The sequence below is a fragment of the Apus apus genome, chromosome Z (assembly GCF_020740795.1).
Source record: "Apus apus isolate bApuApu2 chromosome Z, bApuApu2.pri.cur, whole genome shotgun sequence".
In the NCBI taxonomy this organism is placed as follows: domain Eukaryota; kingdom Metazoa; phylum Chordata; class Aves; order Apodiformes; family Apodidae; genus Apus; species Apus apus.
In genome coordinates, this window is record NC_067312.1 from 3,637,354 (window position 1) to 3,664,855 (window position 27,502).

The window sequence follows — 27,502 nt, forward strand, 5'->3', positions numbered from 1 at the left end:
GATGCCTTAATGTGATTTACATTGGATATTAGGAAAAAATTCCATACTGAAAGGGTTGTCAGGCACTGAAACACGATGTCCAGGGGAGTGGTTGAGTCACCACCATCTCTGGAGGGATTTCAAAGCCGTGTAGATGTGGTGTTGAGGGCCACGGTTTAGTGGTGGTTTTGACTGTGCTGGGTTAACAGTCGGACTTGATGAACTTAAAGATCTTTTCCAACCAAAACTGTTCTGTGATTCTGTATACCTGCATAAAGGCTTTAGCATGCCCTCATGGCCCTCCCAGAGATGAGTTTTCCTACTGCACACTCCCCACACTGTATCAGCTGAGCTGAACCCTTAGATTTCACGAAAGCACTGACCCATGACAAAATTCCCCAACACCTGCAGCCTCCCCAGGACTTTCCAAGCACCTCATTCAGTAGTAAAATATGGAAGACTTACCAGTCTGTGCCTTCAGCTAGGTATCTGGGCTGGGGGCCCATGGGTTGTGGTGTCTGCAGTTGGTGGCTGAAGTCAAAGCTGGGGTGTAGCCGCTGAGGCTGAACCGACACACGCTCTTGAGCCCGCCTGTGGGGAGGAGGGGACCAGCGAGAGCATTAGCCAGGGAGATTGCACTGGCATGTACAGCTCCTGCTCTGAGACCCTACCAAGGAACCAGGGGAAAACCCACAGGGTTGGGCTTGTGAATGTGTGTCCAAGAGAAAAGAGCCCAGGCAGGTGTGAAGGATGAAGGCAGGAGGAACCCAGAGCTATGTCATTTACTCATGGTCACCACAGACATAGCGTGGACCTCCAGTCTCATCCCCTGTGGCATCCACAGACTCTCAGCTCACAAGAGATGCCATTTAGTGGCAACATGGAGAGAAAAGGAGGAAAAGGAGCTTCTTCCTTGGCAGCTTTGTGCCGTTTGCACTATTTTCTTTTTCTCCACTGTCAGCCCCACAAACAATACACAAGATAAACCATGTCCCGGCTTCAGCGACTATCCATCATCATCATAAAGAAGCTGCAGGTGGTCTTGTCTCCCCCTGCAGTCCATAAACTCCTGGAGAACCTCATTCATAACAGAATTACTGAGGAGTAACTGAAAGCAGAATTTACTCTCTCTGGCCTTTGCCAATATTTGTCTGGATGATGGACAGGCCAGGCTGGGATCCAGCTCCTGCTCCTGCAGCTCAGCTGCCTTTGCAGGCATGGAAACAAAAGTGGTAGAAAATATAGCAAGGTTTTTCTGGGTATTTGAGTCTCTTCTTGTGATTACTGCCCACTTGAAGGGGCACGGGAAGAGCATGCACTTCATGATCACTATCCACTTTTGAAGACAGACAAGGTGGATGCACAAGCAGGATTTGCAATACAGACACATATCCCTTGCTCACCTCAGAGTCCCTGCTTACCAGTGGAGCCATCACAAAGTGAATTTACAGGAAAACACTAAAAAAAATTAAGGAGGGAACTGCGCTGGACATATATAAATAATTTTTCATGCAGCCACAGGTCAGGGGCTTCACTTTTAAAGGCATGACTCAGAATTCCATTACTGGGACCTTACTCCCCACATCTGTAAGATTTCTGACAGCCTCCTCTGATGTCCCTGTGCTTTCAGAAATAGGCAGTGGGACCAGGCAAGGGGTTCCTCCCTTGTTCCAAAACACAACTCACTTGGAAATGGAACACTGACAGCATTTACCAAAGCAGCTTCTGCATGGAATTGTGTTCCATGCTTTTATTTGAATTCAGCATATGACTAAGAGATAAACACTTGTATCATCAGTGCCTCAGTCTTGCACATATTTGCTACCCAATTATTAACTAATCATTAAATCCACCTAAAACCCAGCTTATGCAAAACAAAACAAGGATGAGAAGAACACACAATTTTCAGACAGAAAGGTTATGGAAAGGAAGTGCTTTCTGTCTGTAGCATTTTTTCCAAATGAAGCATTATCACAAAGACTCATCCTCTGATTCTTGATCCATGGGTACAACCCACAAAAAAAGCTTCCATATGTTTCCAAAAAAAGCACTTCTCTCCCACATGCTATCTAAACCCTTCTCTCAAGAAACACAGTCAGGACAAGGCCAGGCATCCATTTCCACCTCTGCTGAGTTACAATAACTCTCTGAGTTCTCAGCCCAGTCTGAATTTATGCTGCTTTCTGTGACTGAATGTGCTTCAGGACAACATCATTCCATCATACATCTGAGCAGCCTACCTAGACCCAGAGGAGAAAGCTCTTCATGTGCAAAACCTAATGGGACAGGTGGACACCAACGTTCTACATAGCTTTGAAACAGCAGCTATGAGGAAGTAATTGGTGCACACAGTCTACTGCTCTCTTCCATGCAGGACAACTTTGCTGCAACATAAAGGAGTTACCACCACGATTCTCCTACAAGTGACAATAATAGCTGACCTTGGGACATACTAGGTGAGCACAGTAGGGATCCCCACTCTAAAGGAACATCTGCAGGTGCAACCTGCCCTGCAGCTTCCCATTCCTAGCAGTGTTCAAGGCCGAGTTGGATGGAGCAACCTCACCTGGTGGAAGGTGTCCCTGCCCATGGCAGGGGGGGTTTAAACTGGGTGGTCTTTAAGGTCTCTTCCAACCCAAACCATTCTGATGATTCTGTGATTCTAGGGGATGCAATTTAGCAGCACAGAGACGAATGTGCAAAGAGAACCCGATGTTGCCAACACGTACTGCTGGGGTTTTGCAGAAGCCACCTCGCTGAAGCAAGCCAGGCTTTTTTCAGCGATGTCCAGTGATAGGACAAGGGGCAGTGGGTGCAAACTGGAACGCAGGAGATTCCATGCAAACATCAGAAAAAACTTCCTTCCTGTGAGAGTGACAGAGCCCTGGGACAGGCTGCCCAGAGAGGCTGTGGAGTCTCCTTGGCTGGAGACTTTCCAAACCCACCTGGACACGTTTCTGTGTGATGTGCTCTGGGTGACCCTGCTCTGGCAGGGGGGTTGGACTGGATGGTCTTTCCAGGTCCCTTCCAACCCCTAAGATTCTGTGATTCTGTGTAGCTTCTCAGCATCCTTCAGGAAGGGCAAGACCTCCCCCCTCCTTACCTGGGATGGGGCATGAGCCGGCGGTGCTGCGCCTCGAGGAGCTGCTGCTGGAGGAGGTATTGCTGGTGAAGCGCCTGAGGTAGGAAGGAAGGTCCAGCCACATCCTGGAAGGGCAGGGCTGGCACTGGTGCCAGGGGCTGGTGCAGGGGAGCACTGTGCTGGTGGGCAGGGGCCATGTGGGGGGTCAGCCCTGGCTGGGGCTGCACCGCGTGAGGCAGGGTGAAGTCGGCAGGGAGCTGAGGCTGGGGACCCAGGTGGAAGTGCCTGCAGGAGGTAGCATGGGGATGCTGAGACCTTTGAAAAGGAGCACCTGGAAAAGAAAAGCATGGCTGTCGTGGGGGCCAGCAGTGGCTGAAGCACCCCAGCCCAGTGGTTGCACGCCCAGGGCAAGAACTGAGCAAGCAGCTGTTTCCTCTCCTCTGCCTAAAGGGTTAAAAAGAGAAAACGGGACGGTTGACATTGATTACATGAAAAAAAACCAACATTGGTTTTGACTAATAGTTTTTCTCCTCCAGAAAACATTGGAACCAAAACTTAGGTTTGGGTTCAAAGTGACTTTTTGGCTCCAAGTTGAAGTGTGTACTGATGAATAATGCTTCAGCTTGTTTTGGTTTGCCTGTCGTAAAGAGAAAAGCAACACCAATTTTAGTAGGACGTGTAACGATAGTACAAAGGGTGATGGTTTTAATCTAAAAGAGGGGAGATTCAGACTAGATATAAGGAAGAAATGTTTTATAATGAGGGTGGGGATACCCGGCCCAGGTTGCCCAGAGAGGTGGGAGATGCCCCATCCCTGGAAACATCCCAGCTCAGGTTGGATGGGGCTCTGAGCAACCTGGTCTAGGTGCAGATGTCCCTGCTCACTGCAGGTTGGACTGGATGGCCTTGAAAGGTCCCTTCCAACCTGAACCATTCAATAGTTCTATGAAAAAGCCTCAACATTTTAGAAAAGGAGGGGGGGAGGGGGAATAAAAATCTGTTTCCTGAAATAGGTTTTCTTAGGTTATGAGCTCACCAAAGCTTTGAAATCTTGCTGACTTTCCATGCAATTCAAATAATTTATTTGTCTGTCTAAAAATGTCTCTCTCACAAGGAAATAGTATCTGAGAAACTGTCTCTCGCTGCCTGCAGGACATGAATGAGACAACTTCCACATCTGAGACCTGGGACTGAGACTGTGTGTCTTTGCTGACACCCTCCAACCAGCCCATTCCTGGTGAGCTGGAGGCAGGGAGAGTGGCTGCAGGAAACACGGACTGCCATGAGACCTGCCATGAAAATGATGGGAATGAGGAAGAAATGAGGTGTGAAAGATATCCTTAGAGAAGGCTTTTTGCAAAACAGCTGGCACTGGCTTGTGTCTCCCTCAAGATCCTTGCTTGGATGGGCCCTTGGCCCAATCTGGCACATTAATTCCCACCTTCCCAGAACATTTACAGGCATCACAGCAAAAATGTTGCCTTTTAAATTAGGAAGAGAGGCAGCTCAGAGTTGAAGGGTGAGATTTGAATGAGGCTATTAGAGATGCCTCTTTGCTGAGCTTCAGCCCCAGGGTAGGACACCTACTCTTTTACCCAGCCATTTTGAACACCTCATCTTCCTAAAACCTTTATTGTTTTGTTTTGTTTTTTTTTTAATCAAGGAACAACAGCACCAAGAGACACTGATTGTCATCCCAAGATAAAGGCTAGACGTGCCCACAAAGCCTTCTTCGCCCAGACCCCTTCTGCTTACATCTCCCTTCTGCCAGCAGACAGGGCCACTCCACAGCACCAGCTCAGGGTGCCTTGAGCACGTTCTGTCCATGTCTGTGTGGAACTGGGAGATGCAGAAGGAAAGCCAGATGCCAGCAAGAGAAGCAACGGGAGAGGACCTGACAGAAACTAATGGTTTGCAAAACTGTCCATAGGTAATTACACTCAGCATCTCTTAAACACAAACTAATCCTCCATAGCACCCTTCTGAGAGAGCAAGCAGGTAACAAATGCATGTGCCACCAGCAGCAGAGCTTCCTAAGGTGAAAATTTCTCATGCTGTCAGAAAAAGGTAGGATTTGGCTACCCTGCTAATTAAAAGCAGAGGAGGTGGGATCAGACTCACCGCTGTCCTGCAGTATCTATCTCATGTCTTGATGCCTGGTGCAACCTTAGACAAGGATTTCCAGACTTTTGCTGTATCTTGAGAGGCCTTAGCTTGGTTTGGCAAAACATCTACTGGACTTTTAATGCCAGAGCTATGATGAACAACAGAGCACAGGGTGGGCAGATAATCTTTTTACTGCTTTTGACTTGAATTTTTCCTCTCACACCAAAACACTCCTTGTGAGGAACTTGGTCATGCACTTCCCTGCAGTCCAGAAAGTGCAAATCCGGGTATCTCTTGTTATCTGAGCAGGAAGGCATGCAGAGAGTGTGCAGAGCCAACATAACATAAAAGAAAAAAGCCTAACCCATTTTGTTTTGGTATAGAGATTTGTTTTGTTTAGGTCTTGTGTTGTAGTTTTTCATTCCCTACAACTAATCCACTTGCTGATGAGGAGTTTGACAGCAAAGTGAAGACTTTGGGGAATATTTCCACAAAATCATCTTTATTAGCACTCATAAATCTTACAGCTGGCATAACTGACCCAGCTTGCAAAACAAAGAGCCAGCCTTTGCCAAGCGTGGTACTGGTGGACCCCAGAAAGCCCCAGCAAGCAAATAACTGTGCACAACAGAACATTTAATCCCTGAGTTATATATTTTCAAATTTATCCTCTTGTGTTCATTGGATCTGACCACAAGGGGCCTTGGTGGAGAATGCTTTCCAAGTCCAAGGTAAACCCAGTCACCCTGCTGACACCAGCTGAGCAGCCTTTCTCCAGGTGGTCACCATGACCAACAACAGGATCTGGTTTGCAGGCACTCATCCCTTTTCACAGTAATGGAGAATCTCCTGTTAGTAGTTTTTATTAATGACTATTCTACTAGTAAAACATCCTTCTCTTTCCCAAGCTGCACTCCTGTCCTAGATCATACTTGAGTTGAAACAGACTAGCATTACCCTGTAACGTGCTTCAAGGAAATTTAATTTTAATCCTGTAGAACAGGAGAGGTGCCTGAGGGCTGGAGGAAGGCCAGTGTCACTCCAATCTTCAAAAAGGGCAAGAAAGAGGACCCAGGTAACTACAGACCAGTCAGCCTCACCTCCATCCCTGGAAAGGTGATGGAACAGCTTGTTCTAGTGCCATCTCAAAAAATGTTGAGGAAGAGGGTCATCAGGAGTAGTCAGCATGGAGTCACCAAGGGGAAGTCATGCTTGACCAGTCTGATAGCCTTCTACAGTGGCATAACTGGATGGATAGATGAGGGCAGAGTGGTGGCTGTGGTCTACCTTGATTTCAGCAAGAGTGGTTTTTTATGGCCTACCCCAAAGGCACCCAACAAGTCCCTCAGCTTTGGTGACATTTGCTGCAAACGCTTGTCATTTCCAGCTGAAGATAGAGGGGAAGCCCAGTGTCCTTGCTGCAGAGACAATGCAGTCCTCACCAGCCCTGAGAGGCTTTTGCCCTGAAGCCGACCTGGAAGCACATGTCCCCACATTCAGGAGGGGAGGACCCACCCAGCTGTGTGAGGCTCATTGACATCCTCCTCCCAGTGCCATGAATAACTCCAGCTGCTCATTTCTGGAGCCATGGAGGACTGATTTCTCTGAGCTTCCTGTCAGGCTGCCACCAGCCAGAAAACCTTCTTTCCTTGCCCTGTTGCTTCTTCCTTTCATTTAAATGCTGTTGCTGTGGCAGATGATGACAGCTCAGGGCAACATCAGATCAGCAGCTCCGAGATGAGCAATGTATCATATCTGTGACAGCAAAGCAGACAACTTGCTGCAGGTATGTGCAGCCTCCCATTAACTGGCCAGGGCCAGATGTCATTGAGATCAGAGACCTCTGTCTCAATGCAAGCACCCGAGCAGAGTTATTTCTCAGCAGAGCAGGGAAATATTTCACTTCCATCTTTATCTTTCTTCTCCCTCTCCATATTACTTCCTCATGCTCTTCTGTTGACCACACACATTTGCAAAGTCTTCTGTCTTTCTCAGTCTGCTCACCCACCCAAAGCTCCCAGCTTGGACACCCCTTGTTGTCTTACACCCCCACTGGCCTCAGCTAAGCCACAAAAGCAGCTAATGGCTGAGCCTGGCTAATCCGGCTCTAAACAATGCCCCATGAAAGTCTAAAGCCTAACAGGTTTTGGGCAAGCTTCCTGAAGAGTAGAAAAGAGGAGCTACACGGTTCTCTGAAGTGCCTGCCCCAAAGGAGAACATGGCATAGTGTGATGGTGTAGAACAATGTGGTCACAGACACACCATCCACCTTGTTCATCTAATTGAGCACCAGCAACATCTTCCTTCCTTGTTTGATGCTCTGGTAGCCACTACATGCACTCCCCCTGGTCTTCTTCCATCACATGCTAAAGCCAAGGTCAGCACCAGGGACCAAGGGATGAGGGAATCACGACTCCATCAGCTCCTGCAGCTGAGCAGAGTAGCAGAGGCCCTGGACAGCCTGGCTCACCTCCACTAGGCCAGTGGACACTGTGGCTTCATGCCCTAATGCCAAGGACCCACCACAGAACTGAGTCTGCTGTATTCCCCACAGCTGCACAGCTCAACCATGGCTCCATCTCCCTGCCTGCACTCTGAAGATGTTCTTCAGCTAAAAAGCCCTCAGGGAAGAATGCTTAACAGCTATTCAGGAAGCACCCAAAGCACTTAGCTGGAAGAAAGCCTTACAGGCTGCAGCCTCAAACCAAGGAGGTATAAATTAGTTTGTAGAAAAGGCAACAGATGATGCAGGCCTGTGGATAGCTGAACCTGTTCAGCTGCTGTCCACCACATCGTTTCCACCCTTCACTCAACACCAGCTCCAAACGCAGCAGAAACCCGCAGGGAAACTCATCATGTCCTCTTGGACTCCACTTTCTCACTTCCACAGCTATTTTTTTTTCCTTTTCTTCTCTCTCTCTTTTTTTTTTTTTTCCTTTTCCCCTGCTGTTCTACAGTTATATTTAATTTTTCTATACCTTAGCTGATGCAACTTGGATTTTTTTATTTTTTTTTTTTAATCAAAAGAAATGCTCCCATTTCCTTCGTGCCCCCAGGTGAACCCTGTAATTGACAAGTTCATCTATTTTTTGCAGGCTGGTGTGTGACTTTGAGTCACAGAAATTTATTAGTCTGGTACTGGGTGTTGCTGTCACCAGGATTCTCCTCTAGCAGTGTCAGGATTGTACTGTGCATGTGCACATGTGAATTTATCTACCCAGCCTTAATTTCACCCTCAAGGGATCCCTGTGCTCACTGACCTCTGACCCACTTCAGGGATGCAAAGCCCCTGAGTAAATGCTGCAGAGAGACAGAGGGGATGCTATGAAAATAAAACCCCCAGAGAGCAGAACTATTTATTTCCACCTCCCTTCTTCATGGTAGCAGAATTTCTGAAGCTGTCGGGCCCCTGGAAAGGGACAGAGCAAGGCTCAGGTCTGGTGCTGGGGGTAGGTATCTCAGGCAGCCACCTTCCCAGGGAGAGCAAAACCTGTCAGAGGCTGTTAAGCTGCCTGAGCAGCCTGGTCTAGTGGGAGGTGTCCCTGCCCATGCAGGGGAGTTGGAACTCGATGATCTTTAAGGTCTAGTGCCAGGCAATGGGCAGCAGACTCCAGAACCAGCCCATGACCAGGCAAGGACAAGCCCCTCACACTCATCAGAGCATTTTTCATTTGCTTGTCCAGACTGTGCAGCCCCAGGGACTGAGCCAGGATGGAGACCCTTGCAGTAGGAAAAGGGCACGGTGGTTGCTGGGCCATGGTTAAGTCCTGGCTGGAAGCACAAAGTGTTGGAGTTTTCTCATCCCCCTGCTCAGAGTCTTGTGTGTTTGATGGAAAAAGGCTGCAAAGGGCAAAAAGGGGCTGAGCTGGGCTCTCTCACCACTGTTTCATGAACACTGCCACCCAACAGCTTTCATTGCACCCCACCTCTGTGCAGGCCCAGCAAAACACAGCTCAGCCCTCCCCAAGAAGCATGTCAACACATCTCCCAGCCCGGTCTGGTGGGAGGTGTCCCTGCCCATGCAGGGGGGTTGGGACTCGTTGATCTTTCAGGTCCCTTCCAACTCAAAAAATCCTGTGATCCTGCGATGTGTGTGAATTTTTCCCTGGGGTAAAGCAACCTGGCTGCCTTTCGGAGGCATTCGGGGTCCATGTAGAACCTGAGGGGGGGACAAGGGAAGGGGAGGGATGCTGGGGCTATTTGTACACCTCGATCCCACCACGGTGGAGCAGGAGATGGCCGCTCCTGGGGAAGCCCTGGCTTCACTCATGGACAGGTTTTGCAGCCCCAGTCGATCTGGATCTCACCATGGGCTGAGCCGGGGGCTGGGGCCGCCTCATCTGGGCCACTTGGCCTTGATTAGAGCCCCCACATTCCCTCTCCCTGCCTGGGATGGCAGATAAACCCACAAACCAGAGCCACCCCGGGGTCTCTCTCCGAGCACAGGGCTCTGCAGGGAGCTCGCCAGGCTTTTAACAACCCGGGCGCCTGCAGCTTCTTTCCCTTGGGCGTGCAGTTAAAATTCCCCTTGGAGACAGGAACGTGGCAGGAAGTTAGCATCCATGCATCCATCCATCCATCCATCCATCCATCCATCCATCCATCCCCAGGGCACCCAGCGAGGATAGGCTAAAAGTGGGGGAGCAGCTTCAGCTTCATGTGGCACGCCCCTCAGGACTGCCTTAATAAACCAGCTGCTAATTGCCAATCATTTGTGAATGTACCCTTACTAAATGGGTTAAATTGACTCGTTAATAGGAAGTGGGCAGTGGGGAGTGGGGGTGGGCAGGGGTGTGACAATGCACCTGGAAAATAAAGTAAGTATGTAAATAAAATAAAACAAACCCGCAGAGCAAAGCCACAGTGTATCCAGCTGCATAATTAGGTGGCAGCTTTGCAAGGAGGGAGATGAGCCATTCTGCTCTGACTGTAGATTGGCAGACTGCAGGGCAAGGAGACTGGGGTGGGGAGGGCAGAGGAGGAGGAGGAGAAGGAGGGAAAATTTTGATAAAACATGATCAGATGAGAAAGAATCCATCTCACTTTCAGCACCCTTGCCAACAGCTTTCTCATTTCATTTAGCAAATGGGAAGAACTGTGCCAAAAATAATAAGGCAGCCAGCTCGAATCCAGCCCAGGGTGCAGGATTCCATTCCATTCCTCTAGTGCCAGGCAATGGGCAGCAGACTCCAGAACCAGCCCATGACCAGGCAAGGACAAGCCCCTCACACTCATCAGAGCATTTTTCATTTGCTCGTCCAGACTGTGCAGCCCCAGGGACTGAGCCAGGACGGAGACCCTTGCAGTAGGAAAAGGGCACGGTGGTTGCTGGGCCATGATTAAGTCCTGGCTGGAAGCACAAAGTGTTGGAGTTTTCTCATCCCCCTGCTCAGAGTCTTGTATGTTTGATGGAAAAAGGCTGCAAAGGGCAAAAAGGGGCTGAGCTGGGCTCTCTCACCACTGTTTCATGAACACTGCCACCCAACAGCTTTCATTGCACCCCACCTCTGTGCAGGCCCAGCAAAACACAGCTCAGCCTTCCCCGAGAAGCACGTCAACACATCTCCCAACCTGGGCTGGTGGGAGGTGTCCCTGCCCATGCAGGGGGGTTGGCACTTGATGATCTTTAAAGTCCTTTGCAACCCAAACCAGTCTGTGATTCTACCTCTGACACTGAAGGTTGCCCCTGTCTGCTTGTACTATCCCAGTTCAACATCCTAATGAAGCCTGCCATTAATTTCTGCATGACATGAGCTGGAGGACAGGCTTGTACACACACCCATAGTCCCTAACACTGGGCAGAGCATCTCCTCTCCTGCACAGGAAGGTGTGCAGCCTTTGATGTACCTGAAAAAAAAAGGCCAAGCTGGGACTCCTCCCCAGCTTACAACTGGCAATAACCAGCATTTATTAGCATGATTCCATCAGGGATGCTGAGCAGTGGGGATGGGGAGCAGCAAGAACTAGTGATGGGAGAGAGCCATGCAGTCAGGACCTGTCACAAGAGAGAGATGGCTGTTTACACAGACCTGGCTGAGGGCTTTTTTCCTGCAACCCTTTCCCACTAGCTTCAAAGGGGGGGGCAGGGGGGAGTTCTGCTGAAGATGATGTTTCACAGGGATGTGTTGAATTCCGCAATATTTTGTGAGGAGGAAGAAGAAACACTTTGGTAGCATTGCTAAGCTTAAATATGGTATTTTTGCTTTTGTACTTCACACTGTGTTTTAATTATAGCTTCATTCTCATGTGCAGCATTTGAGTGTGGATTTCTGATTTTTGTATTGTCACACACACACACACAAAAACCCCCACCACAAACAACAACAAAACAACAACACACAAAGCAAACAAAATCCCCAAAACCAAAACCTAAAGCAAAACCAAAACAACCCAAACTGGGCTGAAACAAAATGTTTTCTGTGATTCAATGGTACCAGTTTCCCTTCCACTCCAGGCTCTTGTATGGCTGGATGGACAGGTGGCCCCAGCAGCTTGGTGTGTTGTTTCCCACCCAAGCCCAGATCTTCCTCCCCAAACCATCCCCTTCCTCATGGCTTTGGGCCCAGCCCCTCTGCGTGTGCCAGGACCGGGCACTGGAGGAAAACCAACTTTGGAAACATGACTTTTAAAATTCATTCTGTTCAGTCTGAAGGTGTTGGAAAGGGGGGAGAATGAATGCCAGACCGGAATCGCTCTCCCTCAAAACCTGCAGTAAAAGCAGGGGTTGCATCTCCAGTCTCACCAACATTTTTGGGCTGCTTGGCTTTCTGCAGAGCTTATGCCCCAGCAAAACTCCTGCACTGCCAAGGGCAGAGAAAGTCTGGCCCGAACTTCAAGGCAATTACTGGGGCTTTGGCCATCTCCCAGGTGCCTTGATCAGCTCACCCATCCCTTCTCCCTCATCATCAGCCAGCTCCTACGTGTGACCCAAGCCATTTTATGTGCCATACAGTGGGGAAAGCAAAAAAAAAAGGGATTTTTTTGATTATTTTTTTTTTTAACCAGTTTTTTGGCAGGTGTCTTGAAAGCTCTTCTCAAGGTTTTGGACGGTTAGCCCAATTTTAAAGAACAAAACAAAACTTCGAAAGAGAGTTGGAGCGGGCCAGGGGATCTTTGGTCAAAGGAGTAAAAAGAGCTCATCTTTTTGTGTTTATACATTATTAACAGGGTGCTATATCCACGTGAATTAGTCCCCAGCCTGGAAACAAGAAAATTACTAAGGGAAGAAATTCAACCTGAATTTAAAAATGAATAAATAATTTAAAAAAAAATCCTGATGTGACAGAGGTCTATAATTTGGCTCTGCCTGCAAAGAGCAATGGGGAATCACTTGGAGTGAGCCCTATCCCTGCCCCTGGGAATGTGAAAAACTCCTCACTTGTGCAGGCAGGAGCCTTCGGCTTTGATGGGCAGCGATGGGCTGCAGCCAGTTGTTTGGAAAGGGGAATTTGATACTTGCGTTTCCAATGTTTCCTTACTTTCACAGAGTCCAAAGCCCTCCCCAGACATTTGGAAGTGATCAACACCTGCCTGAAAACACTCTTCAGGGCTCCTAATGACCAGCTGGGGCAGGGGTGGAGGGCAGGGGGTTGAGGGAGGGGTACAGGGACTTTCAGCAGATCCCTCCTACCAGTAATAGAATCATGGAATCATTTTGGTTTGAAGAGGTCTTTAGGATCATCAAGTCCAACTGTTTCCCCAGCCCTGCCAAGGCCACCACTGCCCCATGTCCCTCAGCACCACATCTACATGGCTTGGAAACCCCTCCAGAGATGGGGACTCCCCCCCTGTCCTGGGCAGCCTGGGCCAGGGCCTGACAACCCTTGCCAGCAAGAAATGCTGCCCAAGATCCCATCTCAGCCTCCCCTGGCACCACTGCAGCCCATCTCCTCTTGTCCCATCCCTTGTTCCTGGGGAGCAGAGCCCGACCCCCCTGGCTCCAACCTCCTCTCAGGCAGCTGCAGAGCCAGCAGGTCTCCCCTCAGCCTCCTTTGCTCCAGGCTGGACACCCCCAGCTCCCTCAGCTGCTCCTCCTCACACTTGTGCTCCAGCCCCTTCCCCAGCTCCCTTGCCTCTCTCTGGACACGCTCCAGCCCCTCCATAGGGAGTGCTTTGCCATTTCTGGGAACAGCAGATCTGGTTAGATGGGGACTTTTTCGCAGTCATAGAGTCATTTAGGTTGGAAAGGAGTGTTAAAATCATCAAGTCCAACTGGAAACAGTCCAGCCTTTCTTCATTAGTGGCTCTCTGACCCAAAAAACCCCAATCAGCCCAAAAGTCAGAACTTTTTGACAGTAGACCACTGCTCTGAGTTTTGTTTCTCCCAGCATCTGCAGAAATGTGCCACCAGAACCAGCTGTCTGACCTCACAGAGAGAGGGCAGCCCTGGGGAGCAGCAACCAGTCAGGCAGGATATTAAAGAAAGGGAGGTGGCAAGTGTTGAGTGTGTCATTACTGCCACTACTGATTCTGAGGGATAAAAGTGTTCATAGCAGTGAGAGGCAAGGTGGAGAGTCAGGACATGGGATGTCCACTTTTCAAGGGACCGGACCATCCCTTGTATGGCCACCTTCTGGACTTCATCCTAAGCCTTGCAGAGACATGCCAGGTGCCATGCAAAGCATTCACCAGGCTGCATGAGACCCTCAGTGGGGCCAGGAGGGCAACACTGCAGCATGAGGTACCTGTCACCCAAGATACCATTTAGGTCCCTCTCAATTTTTTCAGAGACTGCTAAAAAACCTCACAAAAAATGCTCCTCCTTCCCCTCCGCGCCCCCCCCCCCCCGCAGATATGAGCCATTCAGCAGCTGGCACTTCTTCCAGGAGATAGTACACAGAAGACAGGAACATTTTACAAATGCTAGGGTACAACACCATAAGGTCCTATCCTGAGCTCTTGAGTCCATCACCTGGTCCAAGAGCAGCCCTCAGCAGAAGGGCTTGCACCTGTGGAGCTCCTGCAAGGCCACAGTCCCCACTGGACCTCTTCATTTACTTAACCTCAAGGACTTTGGAGGTTAGATCATCACAGTGCACTGCCTGGAGGTGCCGTGCAGGGTCGTGTTTGCACTCCCAGCACCACAGCAGCAACTGGAGCCTTGCTCCAACCCAAGGACAAAGGCTGAAGAGAAGCCATATGAGATGCAGTGGGTGCCAGCAGGCAGCTGGCACAGGTCAGGGCAGCTCAGAGGCACCTTACACTGAGCTGCCTTGAACTCAGGTCTGGGAAAGCCCAGTTAACACCAGTCCTGACGCGCCACATCCTGGCAGTTCCCCTTTTATGCTCCATCAATAAGAAATCTGCAGCTAAAAATCAAAGATCCTGGAAGCCTGTTCCCTATTAAATTTAATATCCCAAACTTTATAGGTATGTGTCACTCCAGGAGAGAGCGAGCTGTGTTTAAATTGCAAGTAAAACATCAGTCTCTTAATGAGGAAATAGCTCTTTATAATTCTGCATGAGGTCCAGACATGAGTTAGTGCTGCTAAGACCTGCTGTAATAACATATAAGGGAAAATTTGACCCACACAGCAAAAAATATGTATTTTATAGGGCTGAATTTAAAGTCATCTATTTAGGAGAAACCATGCAGGTCCCATTTGCAGGTGGCAGGCTATCTGAGGGAAAGTGATCGGCAAACCACAAGCTCCCTGAGCCCCAGCAGCATCTGAAGGCACAAGTGTTTGCTATATAAAAAGCAGGGGGTGGGGTCACTTGGGAGCAATAAGCCCCTTATATTGATGCCAAAGCCAGGAAGGAGGCTTGGAGAGGAGCCCATGGGCAGCGTGCATGCAATGCAGGAGAGCTGTGCCTCTACCTCAGAAAGAGCAAAGATGAAGCCATGGTGGAGCACAGCCTAAAATGTTACTTTGCACCAGGATGGGCAGGATGAGGCTCATCAGCCTGGCAATCAGCCTGGCAAAACCCATCAGCTGAGACTGACCTGCAGCCAACACAGGCTGAAACACCAGGCATCCCACACCCAGAGCCCAAATCCCCTCCTCAGCACCAGGGCTGATAAAGCCCAGGCTGGATGTTTCCTAAAAGACGTCCCCTCACTCACTTGGGCAAGAGTTAATTTTGGGATGTGAGATGGTGACAACAGCTGTTCCTTCTGGCATGAAAATCTACCCACTTGTGGGTACTTTCCCCTCCTGTTGCAGTCAAAGGAGTCTAATTGCAAGGAACTCACTTTTCCACAATGGGAACAGGAAATCAGGTCCCTGCTTATTCCATCAAGAATATCCTGCAGGGCTGCAAGTGGCCCAGCAGCAACAAGGTAGGGTGCTGCAGGTACAGCTCCACATCACAGGAGCACCTCATTTCCCTGCAGCCAGCTTCTGAAATAGCTCAACAAGCATCTGGCATCCCTGAGAGAGTTAAGACTAAGTCAATGTTTCCGTCACCAGCCTCTCTTTCGAGGGGCTCATAACTCTTGATGTTTGAGCTCTTGTGAGGCCAAAACTTGGCACAGAAGCACATGGCCCAGATGCAGTTTTATTTGGTAATAAAGAGCTTAAATCTTATAAGCCTTTTTTTTTTTTTTTTTTTTCCCCCTGGCTTAGACATGTAAGATGGGAAAAGAAAAAATACATGTGATTTTTCCCCCCCCCCTACCTTCAGACATTTTTGGAGAAGCAGCTTATACGAAGTAATGGCAGCTTTTTCTACTTTTTTTTTTCCCTTTTCTTCAGAGACACATGGTCCACAATGCAGTTCCTCAACTATCTTTCCTTTTTAGTATCTACCAGTTAATGGGATCAATGTCCTTTGCCCAGCATAGCACCAGCATCACATCCCAAGATTTCCAGGGTCACTCACAAATGGCTGGATTATTCGAAATTTGGCACACGAAACCTGATGTTCAGGAAGAGTTAAATCACTGCAGAATTCCCCAAACCCTTTAATCCATGTTGGTAACATTTTGCAGAAGGATTGCTGTTTTAATTGCATGCCTGTCACACCCCACCTCTCCAGAGTTCAGGCAGTTATCACAGCCCTGAATTATCTAACCAGCCCCTGGGTGAGATCTGTTTTTCTTCAGCTATCTGCCAGGGTTTTAACATCCTCAGATTTACCCCAAACTCAAACTTTGCTCTGCCAAGGCTTTTCCAGTGGCCAAAAGCCAAGGAGGCATCCCAAGCACTCAGCCCCAGGGCTTGGCCACCCTTCAGAAGTCCACCTCAGCTGGAGCAGAGAGAAAGAGCAATGATTTTGCACATCCCATCAGCTCCAGACACTGGAGTGTCCCCAGCGGGATGCTGGGCTTCTTCCCAGCTGGTGCCGTTATCCAAACATTTCGTTATCAGCCAAGCTGGGATTTTTTTGCAGGAGGCACTGAGAGGTTGCTGGATATGGGAACGTAGCACTGACATGGGGAACCGGGCTGATGCTGGTTGTGGGTTGTGCAAGGCGGTCCAGGGACTGTTCTGCAGAGGCTACCTTAGGGAAATGTCCTATCCGTGGGGTGTCAATCCACCCATCATTCCCCCTGAGCCACATCAACGTTTGCTGGAAAGGAGGATTGAAGGCAACCTTACAGAGTGGGAAGTTTTCCCCCAAAATGGCCTCCCACCAAGTTCTCCCTCTCAGTGCCAGGTTTGCAGCCCAGTAACATGCACAGAGCCTCCCCACCGTCTTGTCCCACATTTCAGCTTCTCTGAATCCCAGCAGATCCTGGGAAGAATTACTTGCAAGAGATGTATGGGGAATTATCTTGTTGGAAGAAAAGCTGGCAGCTCACTCTGTGAGGCCACCCCTTGTCCCAGAAGGTCCCAGCCTGGTGTCAGCCCAGTGTATTGTAATCTCCAGTAGGAATGCGATAGCCCACACAAGGTATGGATTTGCACAGGTTCCCTGTGAGTCACTGAATGAGGGAGCAGTGAATCGGAAGAAAAACTCCCCAAATATACAGGTACACTTTGGGCCATCTGCCCTGGAGCAGCACCAGCCACACTGTAAAGCAGGCAGATGTCACAGCAAGAAGTCACTCGTGTGAAACTACTCTGAGGTGGCACAGCAACTGCACCCAAGGAAGAAGCATCATCCTGCTGCAAGGAGCCCACTGCAGGGATTTTTTTTTGGTGGGTAAATTGCAACTCTGCATCCAAAGCTACTCCCAGCCACAGCAAGGTTTTCCCACCTCTGGTTCACGTAAGAGGTGATCCACCTCCAACATCTGGATCTTGGGAAAGGACCAGGCCTGTTCCACAGTTGGGAAGCATTTGCTCAGGCCGGTGCCAGGCGTGTCTGCTGCAAATCCATGCACGCTAGCTTTCCTCTGTCTGCAGGGAAGAGGGCAGTGGTGGGTCTGCTCTCCCTGTGCTTGCCATCAGTGAATGTTTTGTGGGTTTTTTTTTTCTTTTATATTGAAGGCAATAGAGTGCCTGTGATACAGCTAAACTAGTCTTAGGAAGCAAGACCAGACACCTCAGTCAGAAAAGCCATCGCAGAGCCGAAAGCTTAATCCACGTGGATATTAAAGGCAAACTGGCAAACCCAGAATGAGCCAAGCTGGGTGATGAGGGATTCCAATGCATAAACCTGCAGCTCCTGGTTTCATGCCTTCTCCACCTGCCATGGGAGGAACAAGGGGCTTGAGCAGGGGAGGAGGGTGCAGGGATGGCAGAGAGGCACCCCGGCAGCAAAGTCTGCTCCTTCCTTTGAGCAACACACAACCTCTAGCAGTCTGCTCCCCCCCATTTAGTACAGGCACTGAGCATCTCAGGGTGGGAAACTGGTCTGAATCCAGAGTCCTCACAGAGTCACAAAATGGTTTGGGTTGGAAGGGAGCTTAAAGTTCCAACCCCCTGCCATGGGCAGGGACACCTCCCGCTAGACCAGGTTGCTCAGAGCCCCATCCAACCTGCCCTTCAACATTTCCAGGGATGGGGCAGCCATAACTTGCCCAGGCAACATGGGCCAGTGCTACCACCATCACTGTAAGGAATTTCTTCCTAATACCTCCTCTAAATCTCCCTTCTTTCCATTTGAAACCATTCCCCTTCATCTTATCACTCTGTGCGCTTATAAAAAGCCCCTTCCCAGCTTTCCAGTAGCCCCTTCAGGAAGGAGCTTAAAGTCTCCCTGGAGCCTTCTCTTCTCCCAGCAGAACACCCCCAACTCTCTCAGCCTGTTGCCAGAGCAGAGCTGCTCTAGTTCTGGGATCATCTTCATTACCTCCTCTGGACTCGCTCCAACAGCTCCATGTCCTTCTTGTGTTGGGGACCCTAGAACGTAAGAGGGACATGGATCTGTTGGAGCATCAACCCCTTGGTTGGCCATGATGGACATCTCATGGGATGGAGAGCAATGGGGACCTGGGGAGCTGCTGGGATAAGAAAATGCTTCTCAGAAGGTGAACAAGCCAAAGCAGGTGGCCTTAAGTCACCCGAAGGGTGGGTTACTGAGGCAATGGCAGGCAACTTTACCTCCCTTTGCCATTTGCTTTCAAAGAACTGCCTCCCCCCATCTCATGCAAGAGCAAACTGCCCAGCTGGGACCTGAGTTGACCTTCCCTTATGATTTTTACCATTCCTGACAGTAGTTTTGCCGAGCCCACTCAGACAGAAACATTTTTCCTCTCTCACATGGATGTTGTTTTTGCTACATCTACCCTGCAAACTTGCAGGCTGACCTTCAGCATAAGCAGGGACAGGGCAGCCACACAGCCCTCAGCCCTACTGGACCAGAAAAACACCTTTGGAGAAGCCCATTAGCAGCACCAGGTTGCCACCACTCTCTTGCTTTCCAAAGCTAGCCTTGTTGTTGAGAAACAAAATGGGCATTCAAAGGGAATTTGGCTGCTGGGGTTGCCAGTGATGCTCTTGAAAGAGACAACAAAATACAGAAGAGGTTTTCAGTTGGGGGTTGCAGAATAACCTGTGAATTGTTGACTACAAGGCTGGCTAAGTGCCCCATAAATACAAATGGTGGCAATGACCAGAGCTGTCAGCTGTAGGGAGGAAAGGGAGCTGCTGTGGTGGGGGAAGCATGTGTGGCCAGGGCTTTCTGCACACCAGGCACTTCCTAACTCAACTGATGCACCCACCCACAGGTTTCCAGGATCAGTCACTGCCTGCCACAAATGAGAGGAGATCTCTCTCATGCCTAGGAGTTGTGTCATGTTTGCTGGTTGTCTCATATGGGATTTTAGTGGTTTTCATGGGTGTGAGGTTCAGCTGCTCCTCAAATTCCTGCACTTGGACCTCTGGAGGCTGTGGGAGACCCAGTGTCAGACATCAGAAATTAGTCTAGGGAGAATTACTGAACCCAGGTAGACCAGCCATCCATGCTAGCAAAAGGGCTGAGGAATTTGCCAGATAGTTAGCACAATACTATTAGGAGAAGGTTGGTGGCTCTGGAGAGTAGCCTGCAGCCTTGATGAGCTTTTTCCACCAGAGTCTAAGTCCCTGTTTCAACTGATGCTTTGCCTCAGCTTTTCCCAGAAGAAACTGATCTCCAGCACAGTTACTGTGTGGGCATTTTTTATGTCAGGTGAAGCCTTTAAAAGGCTTTTCAGACCTATACAGGATGTGGTGATGTATCTCATGGACATCCAGAAATGGCCAAGGAGATGCAACCACACAGCAGACCATAGCCCAACAGGACTGACCATTCCCACCTTGTAAGGGGCCTAAATAAGTAGTTAATCAATCTCAGGCTCAAGCTTTCCTCCACCTCCAGGAACTCATCTTTCAAAACAGCTGTCCATCCATTGAGGCTGTCCCCAGAAACCAGGACAGGAGACTGGCAGATGGACAACACTCTGATTCACAGCTGCTGGATAAACCAGGATGACGATGCTTGGCAAAACACCAAATTAATTAGTGCTGGCCACACCATTTACAAGTCCCTTTTTTTTTTTTCTTTTTTTTTTTTAAATGAAATGTTAAGAATTTTCCAAATTCATTTTTGCACACCTTACCAGCCTGACATTTTCGCTTGAATTTGCTGCTCCTGAAGTTGTATCTCTCTTTCAAAGGGGGACCTTGTGCCATTTTTAAATGCTGTGAGTTTGAACATGCAACAGAAGGAGCTGGGAGCCTTTCTAGCTCTTGGCCTTTTGGAGAGGGTGGGATAATCTGTGGCTGATATTTAGCAGAGGCTTGCAGAGCTGTAGATGACCTCCCGCTTGATCTGGTTATGACCTTTCAGCTTCGTTTGTGAGACCATCTGAAATTTGTTTGACTTTGGTCCCTCTGCAGGACCTTCAGACTTTTCGTGCTATGGCGAATCACAGCTTACCCAAATTAGCTGTTTCTGTACTTAAATGGCATGGAGGGACACCCAGCCAGCACACTGAGAACCAGGCTGGGTACTGCACCCTGTTTGACAGAGTAGGAGGTGGGAGCTGGGCTGAGGACAAAGCTGTCCTTGGCAGCAGACATGGTGGATGGTGGATCCAGGACTAGACCCTCTCCTCTGTGTATCTCCCATGAAACAGTGACAACCATAGGTCACTGCCATGATGTTCCCTTCCCCACTGCCTCTTGGTGATGCCTTAGGGACTGAAGACAACTTTTCCCCTATGACCTGCCTGGGTTCTTCTACCACCCCATGTTTGCAGGGCACTTATAGACACCACCCCACGATTAGTGTGTTACCACTGCTGGTAAGATGAACAAAAGAAGGACAAGAGGGCTGATTTTCCACCAGTATCTGCCCAGATAGGTACCTTACATGCACCATTTTTCCCAGCAGCAGGCTGTTTTCTGCCTTGCAAGCTATGGACACACATGACCAGGAGAAGGAAGACTCATCCTAGAGGGTGTTGGGTCAGCCCCAGGAGGTGGGCAGCAGACCTGCAGACCATGAGATAGCTCAGCTTTTTCTACATGTATCACTCCTGCATCTCAGGGTGTGGAGACCTTTCCTTCCCAAAGGATGACAAGACCACCTTTTACAATGTCATGGCCTGAGACCTTCAGGAGCTGTTTAGGAAATCATAATTTGACCTTTCAACCAGCACCATGCTGGCCCAGAGCTCAGTCCTGCCTCCAGAGGGATGTCTTCATCTGCTCCAGACTGAGGAGAGACCAAGTTTTTCCCTGCCAAACAGCTGGGATGATGGGCTTGTTCTCCAGATTTACTTTTTCCTGCAAGAACTGGATGCTGGGAACCCCTCGCCTGTATCTTGCCTATATCTTGCCTGCCTGCTCTACTGCACCAAGGAGCAAGTGGGGCTTGTGGGGAGAAGGAACAGGCAGTAAACTTGGCTAGTAGTCCCAGCCCAGACACCTACTCATACCTTTTACCTTCAGCACTCACAGGGCAGGGACTGCCCAGAGTTGGGTCCTAGGTAGAGCCAAAAGTCATCAGCTGCAGGCAGAGCTTTGGGCTTCTTCCCACAGTCTTGAAAATCCCATGGAAAGGGAGGGAAACATCCCCAGCTAATCACCCAGCTGCACAGCTATTCTTGATACTGGACAACCTCATCAAGGGAGCATCTGAGATCAGTGCAACCTCCCCAGTTCCCAGGTATGGCACGGCATGGCATGTCAACCCTCTGCCTGCACTTCCAACACAGCAATGACTACAAGTGAGCACCTTGGAGGGGAGACCACATCCACTCTGGATACCCATGCAGATTTTAGCAGCTGACCATCCCCAAGGCTCAACTAGAGGTGACTCAATCCCTGCAGATAACACACCACTAGATCAAGAAGGGACCCCCCAGACAAGGGTCTCAGAGGTGCAGGGCTGTGCATCTCAGCAGAGCAATGGAGACCAGGAGGCTGATGGTGATGGGTCTGGAGATGAATCTGAGTGGGGCCAGGAGCACCAGAACACCTCCCACCAGTGCAGATGCACCCACATTACTCCCCACAGCACACAAGACAGAACCAGAAACCCTTGCAGTTGCAAGGGGAAAAAAAAAAACAAAACACACCACTTTTTTTTTTCATTCCAAATATGACCTCTAGGCCCCTGAGGATTTTTACTAATTAGTAAATTTAATTTATTTTGCTCTCTTCTTGAGGCTAAGGCTTTGTGTCACTGGGCCTGCACTGTTTCTGTTACAGCCTGCTGGTGACCAGAGAAACTCCAGATTAAATATTAGTCACACATTAAGGTCAGGCAGCTCAATTCCATTAACAGCAATGAGATTCAGCCTCCCTGTAATGAAAGCTGCCCACACCTCCTAATGAGACCAGCAGAGGAACCGGGCAGCAGCAGCACAGAGTGATTGGCACCCCACTGGCACCAGGGACCACAAAATTGATTTTAAAAGTCCATTCATCTCCTACAAATCATGGCTTAAGTTTCCCTGACCTGTGACAAATCTGCACGAGCTTCAGTTGAAAGACAGAGCCAAGAAGAGGAAAGAAAGAAAGAAATCCACAAAAAAAGCCCCACAACAAACGCCTACCAAAAAAGAGCAACCCGAAAACCAAGAAATAGATCTCAGCAGGGTAGTTCTGTTTCAGTTTGCAGCCCCCACCCTCAGCTATGTGTGTCTGTCCCTCACTTTACGAGCAAGGTTTAAGGTTTTCTGTCCCACCAGAAAGAAGATACGGAGGATTTAAAGATGCTCCAAGGTCCTCCTTGTTGCAGGGCTCATGAATCCTGCATCAGGATAAGTCTACCCCAGTCATTTGGTGCTCATTTCCACCTGCTTTTGACAGACCAAGAGCCACCAACACTATGGCACTCATGTCCCTTCCCCTTGGGCTCTGCAGCTGGCCGGGAAGCAGCTTTGAGAAACTGGCAATTGCAGGGCAGAGAAATTAACAATGAGGGTGCCCACCCCATCACCTTCCTGACCCCTTCCAGAATGGCCCTGTGCCTCTCCACACCTGCTGTTTCCCTCCATACTTCTACCACAAAGTGGTGTATCTACTGTCACTTATGGGAAAAGGGTGACCTGCTGCTAAAAAACACCAGGAAACACTTTTCCTGCTCTTCAGCAGAATTAACCCAAACCCACGGGTGCAGCCAGCTCATGTTGGTGCTGGATGAGTACAAGCTGCACCTTCTTAGAGAGTCTTAATTTATCAGCTCTTCATTTGAGTGTCAAGGTGAGGCTTTTCTCCTGTGATAGAACAACAACATGGAGAAGCTGACTTAGGCTGAAGGAAGGATTTGCTCCACTGAAGCAAGATGACAGTTTAAGCTGTGTGGGACGCCCCTGAGGCCTGACCAGCTGTGCATCCAACACCGTCATTTCAGAGACATTTTGAAAGTGTAACTGAGGTGGGGGAGAAGAGGAGGAAGAAAAGGAAGAAATATTTTACACCACAAGTGGTGAGACCCTGGCTCAGGTTGCCCAGAGAGGTGGGAGATGCCCCATCCCTGGAAACATCCCAGCTCAGGTTGGACGGGGCTCCGAGCAACCTGATCTAGGTGCAGATGTCCCTGCTCACTGCAGGGGGTTGGACTTCATGGCCTTTGAATGTTTCTTCCAATCCAAACCATTCTGTGGTTTGATGAGTCCAAGAGGATGAAAAAGGACTTTAAGGCACTACCACAGCATGAGGAGCCTGGGTTTCAGGTTCTAAGCTGTCACATCACTATGGCTGAGGCATTTAGGAGGTTTGTAATAGTTCTGTTACTCTGTAAAATTAATCTTACCTAAAGGAAAACAGTAATTCCACTGAAGTACGAATAAGAGTTAAAGGCAAGCAGATCAGCTTAACAATGTAGTTATGCCTGTTGAAGTGACTGTAAAACTAACACCAAGGCATTTCACATTAATTCCCTACCAGTCACTCAAGATATGATTTACTTTGACAAATCCCCTGCTATTGAGAAGTGGCCACAAGTCTCCATGGTCCCCTACAAGCTGGCATTGCAAAAGGCCACTACAGGCCTCAAAAGGACAAGAGCTATCAGCTGCATTGGAAAAGCAAACCTATTGATCAGAGCAGATAAGGAAGGTGTATGATTAGTATCAGCAGCCAGCTATTCACCTAGATCATTATTTTAAAGCAGATTTCATAGGAGAGGTGGGCCCCGAGTCACTGTTCCCACTACTGTACTGGGTGACCTTAGGAAAATGCCTCCCCATAATTTTAAAACCATTCATAGATAGATAGATAGATAGATAGATAGATAGATAGATAGATAGATAGATAGATAGATAGATAGATAGATAGACAACACTAAGAAATATTTGAGGCTTTTATTTTTCATCCAAAAATCTCAACTTTGCCAGCTTTTGTTTCATTTCTAAATCTATTTCCTGAAGAAAGCAGAGACATATCACCAAGTTATTATCGCTAAGTACAACCTTCAGACACCTCCTGTAACACATTTCCTCAATGGTGACCCCAGAAACCTAGAATCACAGACTGGTTAGGGTTGGAAGAGACCTCAAAGATCATATAGTTCCAACCCCCCTGCATGGGCAGGGACACCTCCCACTAGACCTCCCACTTGGACCAGACCCATGGTGATTTGGGATCTTCCCCAGGCAGATGTGGCCATGGAAGTGGATTTCCCTGCTCATGGAAAGTCTCCTTGTTTGGAAGGGATGACCCCAGCGCAGAATGGACAGAGTGTCCAACATTGACTTTTATGGCAGAGGAGAACACATCTGCACCCCTGCCCACACCACCTGACTGCCCATCCAACCCTGGGAGTAGGTGTGTCCTCAGGGCCTATCGACCAGAGAGCAACTATCACCAAGGTGCTGTCACCTCCATCCTTGAATATAGCCCAGATGTGGCAGGACAAAACCCTGAGACCACGAAGGTAACCCTGCCCTGAGCAGCAGGCTTGGCTGAGAACTTCCACAGGTCCCTTCACCAGCTGAATTATTCTGCAACTTTACCAGCCAGAGGAAGATGGTATTGGTTGGGGGTTTTTAAGGGCGTCTTCTGGGGCAGCTGAGTACATGACTGCACAAAACAGCTCTGAAAGTTCCACCAACATGGAAAAAGTCTCTGCACTTGCAAGAGGTGAGCTTGGAGATGCACACACATGCAGAGAGCACATCAACAGGAGCTCAGACTTCACTTGAAGACCAGAATGTAAATTATCCTAGATGTGCATTTTCTGTTTATATTGTCAGCCCACAGTGTAACTGAACTTTTAGAGAGAGTAGGAAAAGGTTACAAGATTTTTCACAGTGCTAACTGCTGAATCCAGGAGAAGACCTCTGCCTGAGCTGAAATGATGCATCATGAATAACACTAACCCAGGTAGCAGCCGTTGGATGGTGGCTCTGGCAAATAACAAGTAGAAGAGAGAAAAGCTGCAGTTATAAAGGTGTATTTCAGAGCCAACCCAGCTCTAGGAAAAACAAACAAAACCAAAACTGTCTGTTCAAGCCACAAAATCTGTTGACTCCTCAGAGTGCCCAGTTACAAACAAAAATGAATTAAAGTTGGGATCTGGACTTCTCAGTGATGTTAATTAAAAGCTTGGTGCCTCTAGAACACCAGCCGAGCTCCACGCTGCTTTTCTAAAATTTCTCTCATGTTCTTGAGAAGCAAGGACTAGAAAGCATCTAATCCTGTCCCTCTATTCAGAAGAAGTACTTTGGCCAAGCAAATCTAACTGAGCTCCATTAGGAGGTGCTGGCTACCTCAGAAGCTGTCTGAGATCTGGCAGATTTGCCAACATCACCCCCAGGGAGATGCCTGCAGGCAGTCCCCAAGCCCTGGATACCCTCACACAGGAAGCTGGATGCATCTTGTTTTCCAGCATTTTACAGTGGCATCATTCTTATCTTGTAGGGAGAATAAAAGCTGTATGGATGGCAAACTACTTCCTGGGACCCCTGAGTTCAGCTCATTTACTCTTCTGCTCTAATGGAGTATACAGGCTTCTGCTCTCTGTGTTTTGGGGTGGCAGCACAGCAGTGTAAAGCATTATCCTGCTTGTAGTTATAAACGCAGAGGTGCCCTGGTGTTACAGGGCAGAGCTGCCACACTCCTGAATGTCCCATTTTCTCCATGACAAGTAGTGGCTCATTCAGCCAAAGTGCCCAGCCCCTCAAAGCAGCTCAGCTGCCTTGGCAAAGGCCTCCTTTTGTCTTAAGGTTGTGGAAATCAGTCAACAGTCTCTCCCAACCCCTGCACAGCTTGGATATAGTGAAGACCCAGGGTTCTGCTGGCCATTACCTAACTGCACTGATGAGCATCCCCAGCCCATGGTGTGGGGTTTCTTTCTCTGTCTGTTGCTGCTTTTCTTTGACTTTCTGGACTATCACCTGCTGCCCTGAGAACCTCCTGGGCTTCCTGCTGTGTGTTGCCCTCCCTTCTTCACCATCACCCAGCACTTCCACACCAAAGCTCAGATAAAGCCTTTCCCACAGATGCAAATTTGCCAAGAATTTTAGGCTTTGCTCTTTGGAAAAAGCAGAACAGCAGAGGTGAAAGCCACATTTCCCACCAGGGAAGGTGTCACGCATGTGGACACACAGAGTGAGCAACCCCCACAGCCAACCCCAAGCCCCAGGAGATGTGGGGAGCAGACCCCTCGTGGCAGGCATCAGTAAGAACAGAGCACCTTTTCATGGAGTTTCTAGTGTCTGAACCTTGGGAAACACTTCACATGTTCATGTTATCATTATATTCTGGGATTTTGTCCCTTTTGTCTATATACTTTTTTTCTTTGAACAGTAACTCTCACTATATTTCTGGGTTTTCTCAAAGCCCCAGCTCCTTGGCATGATGTGGAAACTTGTGCATCACGGCATTGCTAGAAACAGAGTTGTTCTTTATGCTGAAAAGAAGAAAAGTGACCAGGAGCTGGGTCTATTAAGGGGCTGGAGGGGAGAGTTTTGGCTCAGGGGGAAGGAGGCCAGCTCTGCACACCCGCTCATTCTGTTTATCTTACCTCCAAGGGGCTGCTTTCAAAGAGGACTCCCCAAAGTCCTCTGCAGAGGTGACAGTTCCAAGCAGGGATAGTTTCTGAGTGCCCTGGTACATCCTTCCTCCCCTGCACCTTTCTCCTGCCTTACACTGGCTCACAGGAGTGTCTCAGCACCTCTTTGATGCCCTTTGGTTGTCACTCTGGCCTGGCTGCCACCTGGCCCCCCAGGGATCCTGCCAGTGAGCTGGGTTTCTGCTAAGTGTCTCCATCCCCCTGTTTCCCATCTGGATTGTGGGGCACTGGGACGGAGCCCTTGCTGCCTCCTCATTCCCCTTGTGGGGCCAGAAACCTGTGGCCAGTTGTGCTGATGCACCAAGAACAGGAGATGGGGGAGAGGAGAGGCACAAGCCTGCTCAGTATGATAAAAGGGCAGCAGCACTTTTGCACAGGTATTTCCTGCAAAGCATCCCTCAAAGCCACCCCCCTCTGAAAGCAGCATTTTCAAGAAGTGAAACTGGATGAAGGGTGTGTAGCTAGAGCCCACCTGCCACCACACCATGATGCTCCTTT

The 27,502-nt window shown here is 49.1% G+C and overlaps 1 protein-coding gene across 1 annotated transcript in view; it reads right to left on the bottom strand.

The window, feature by feature from the left end:
• ARK2C (arkadia (RNF111) C-terminal like ring finger ubiquitin ligase 2C) overlaps positions 1 to 27,502 on the bottom strand; it is a 48,832-nt gene that overhangs the window by 9,462 nt on the left and 11,868 nt on the right. The window contains exons 2-3 of the mRNA XM_051642549.1: positions 3,083 to 3,392; positions 445 to 570 (exon numbers count right to left, since the gene is read on the bottom strand). Coding sequence (XP_051498509.1) covers positions 445 to 570; positions 3,083 to 3,392 — 436 coding nt within the window. The remainder of the gene's footprint in view (positions 1 to 444; positions 571 to 3,082; positions 3,393 to 27,502) is intronic.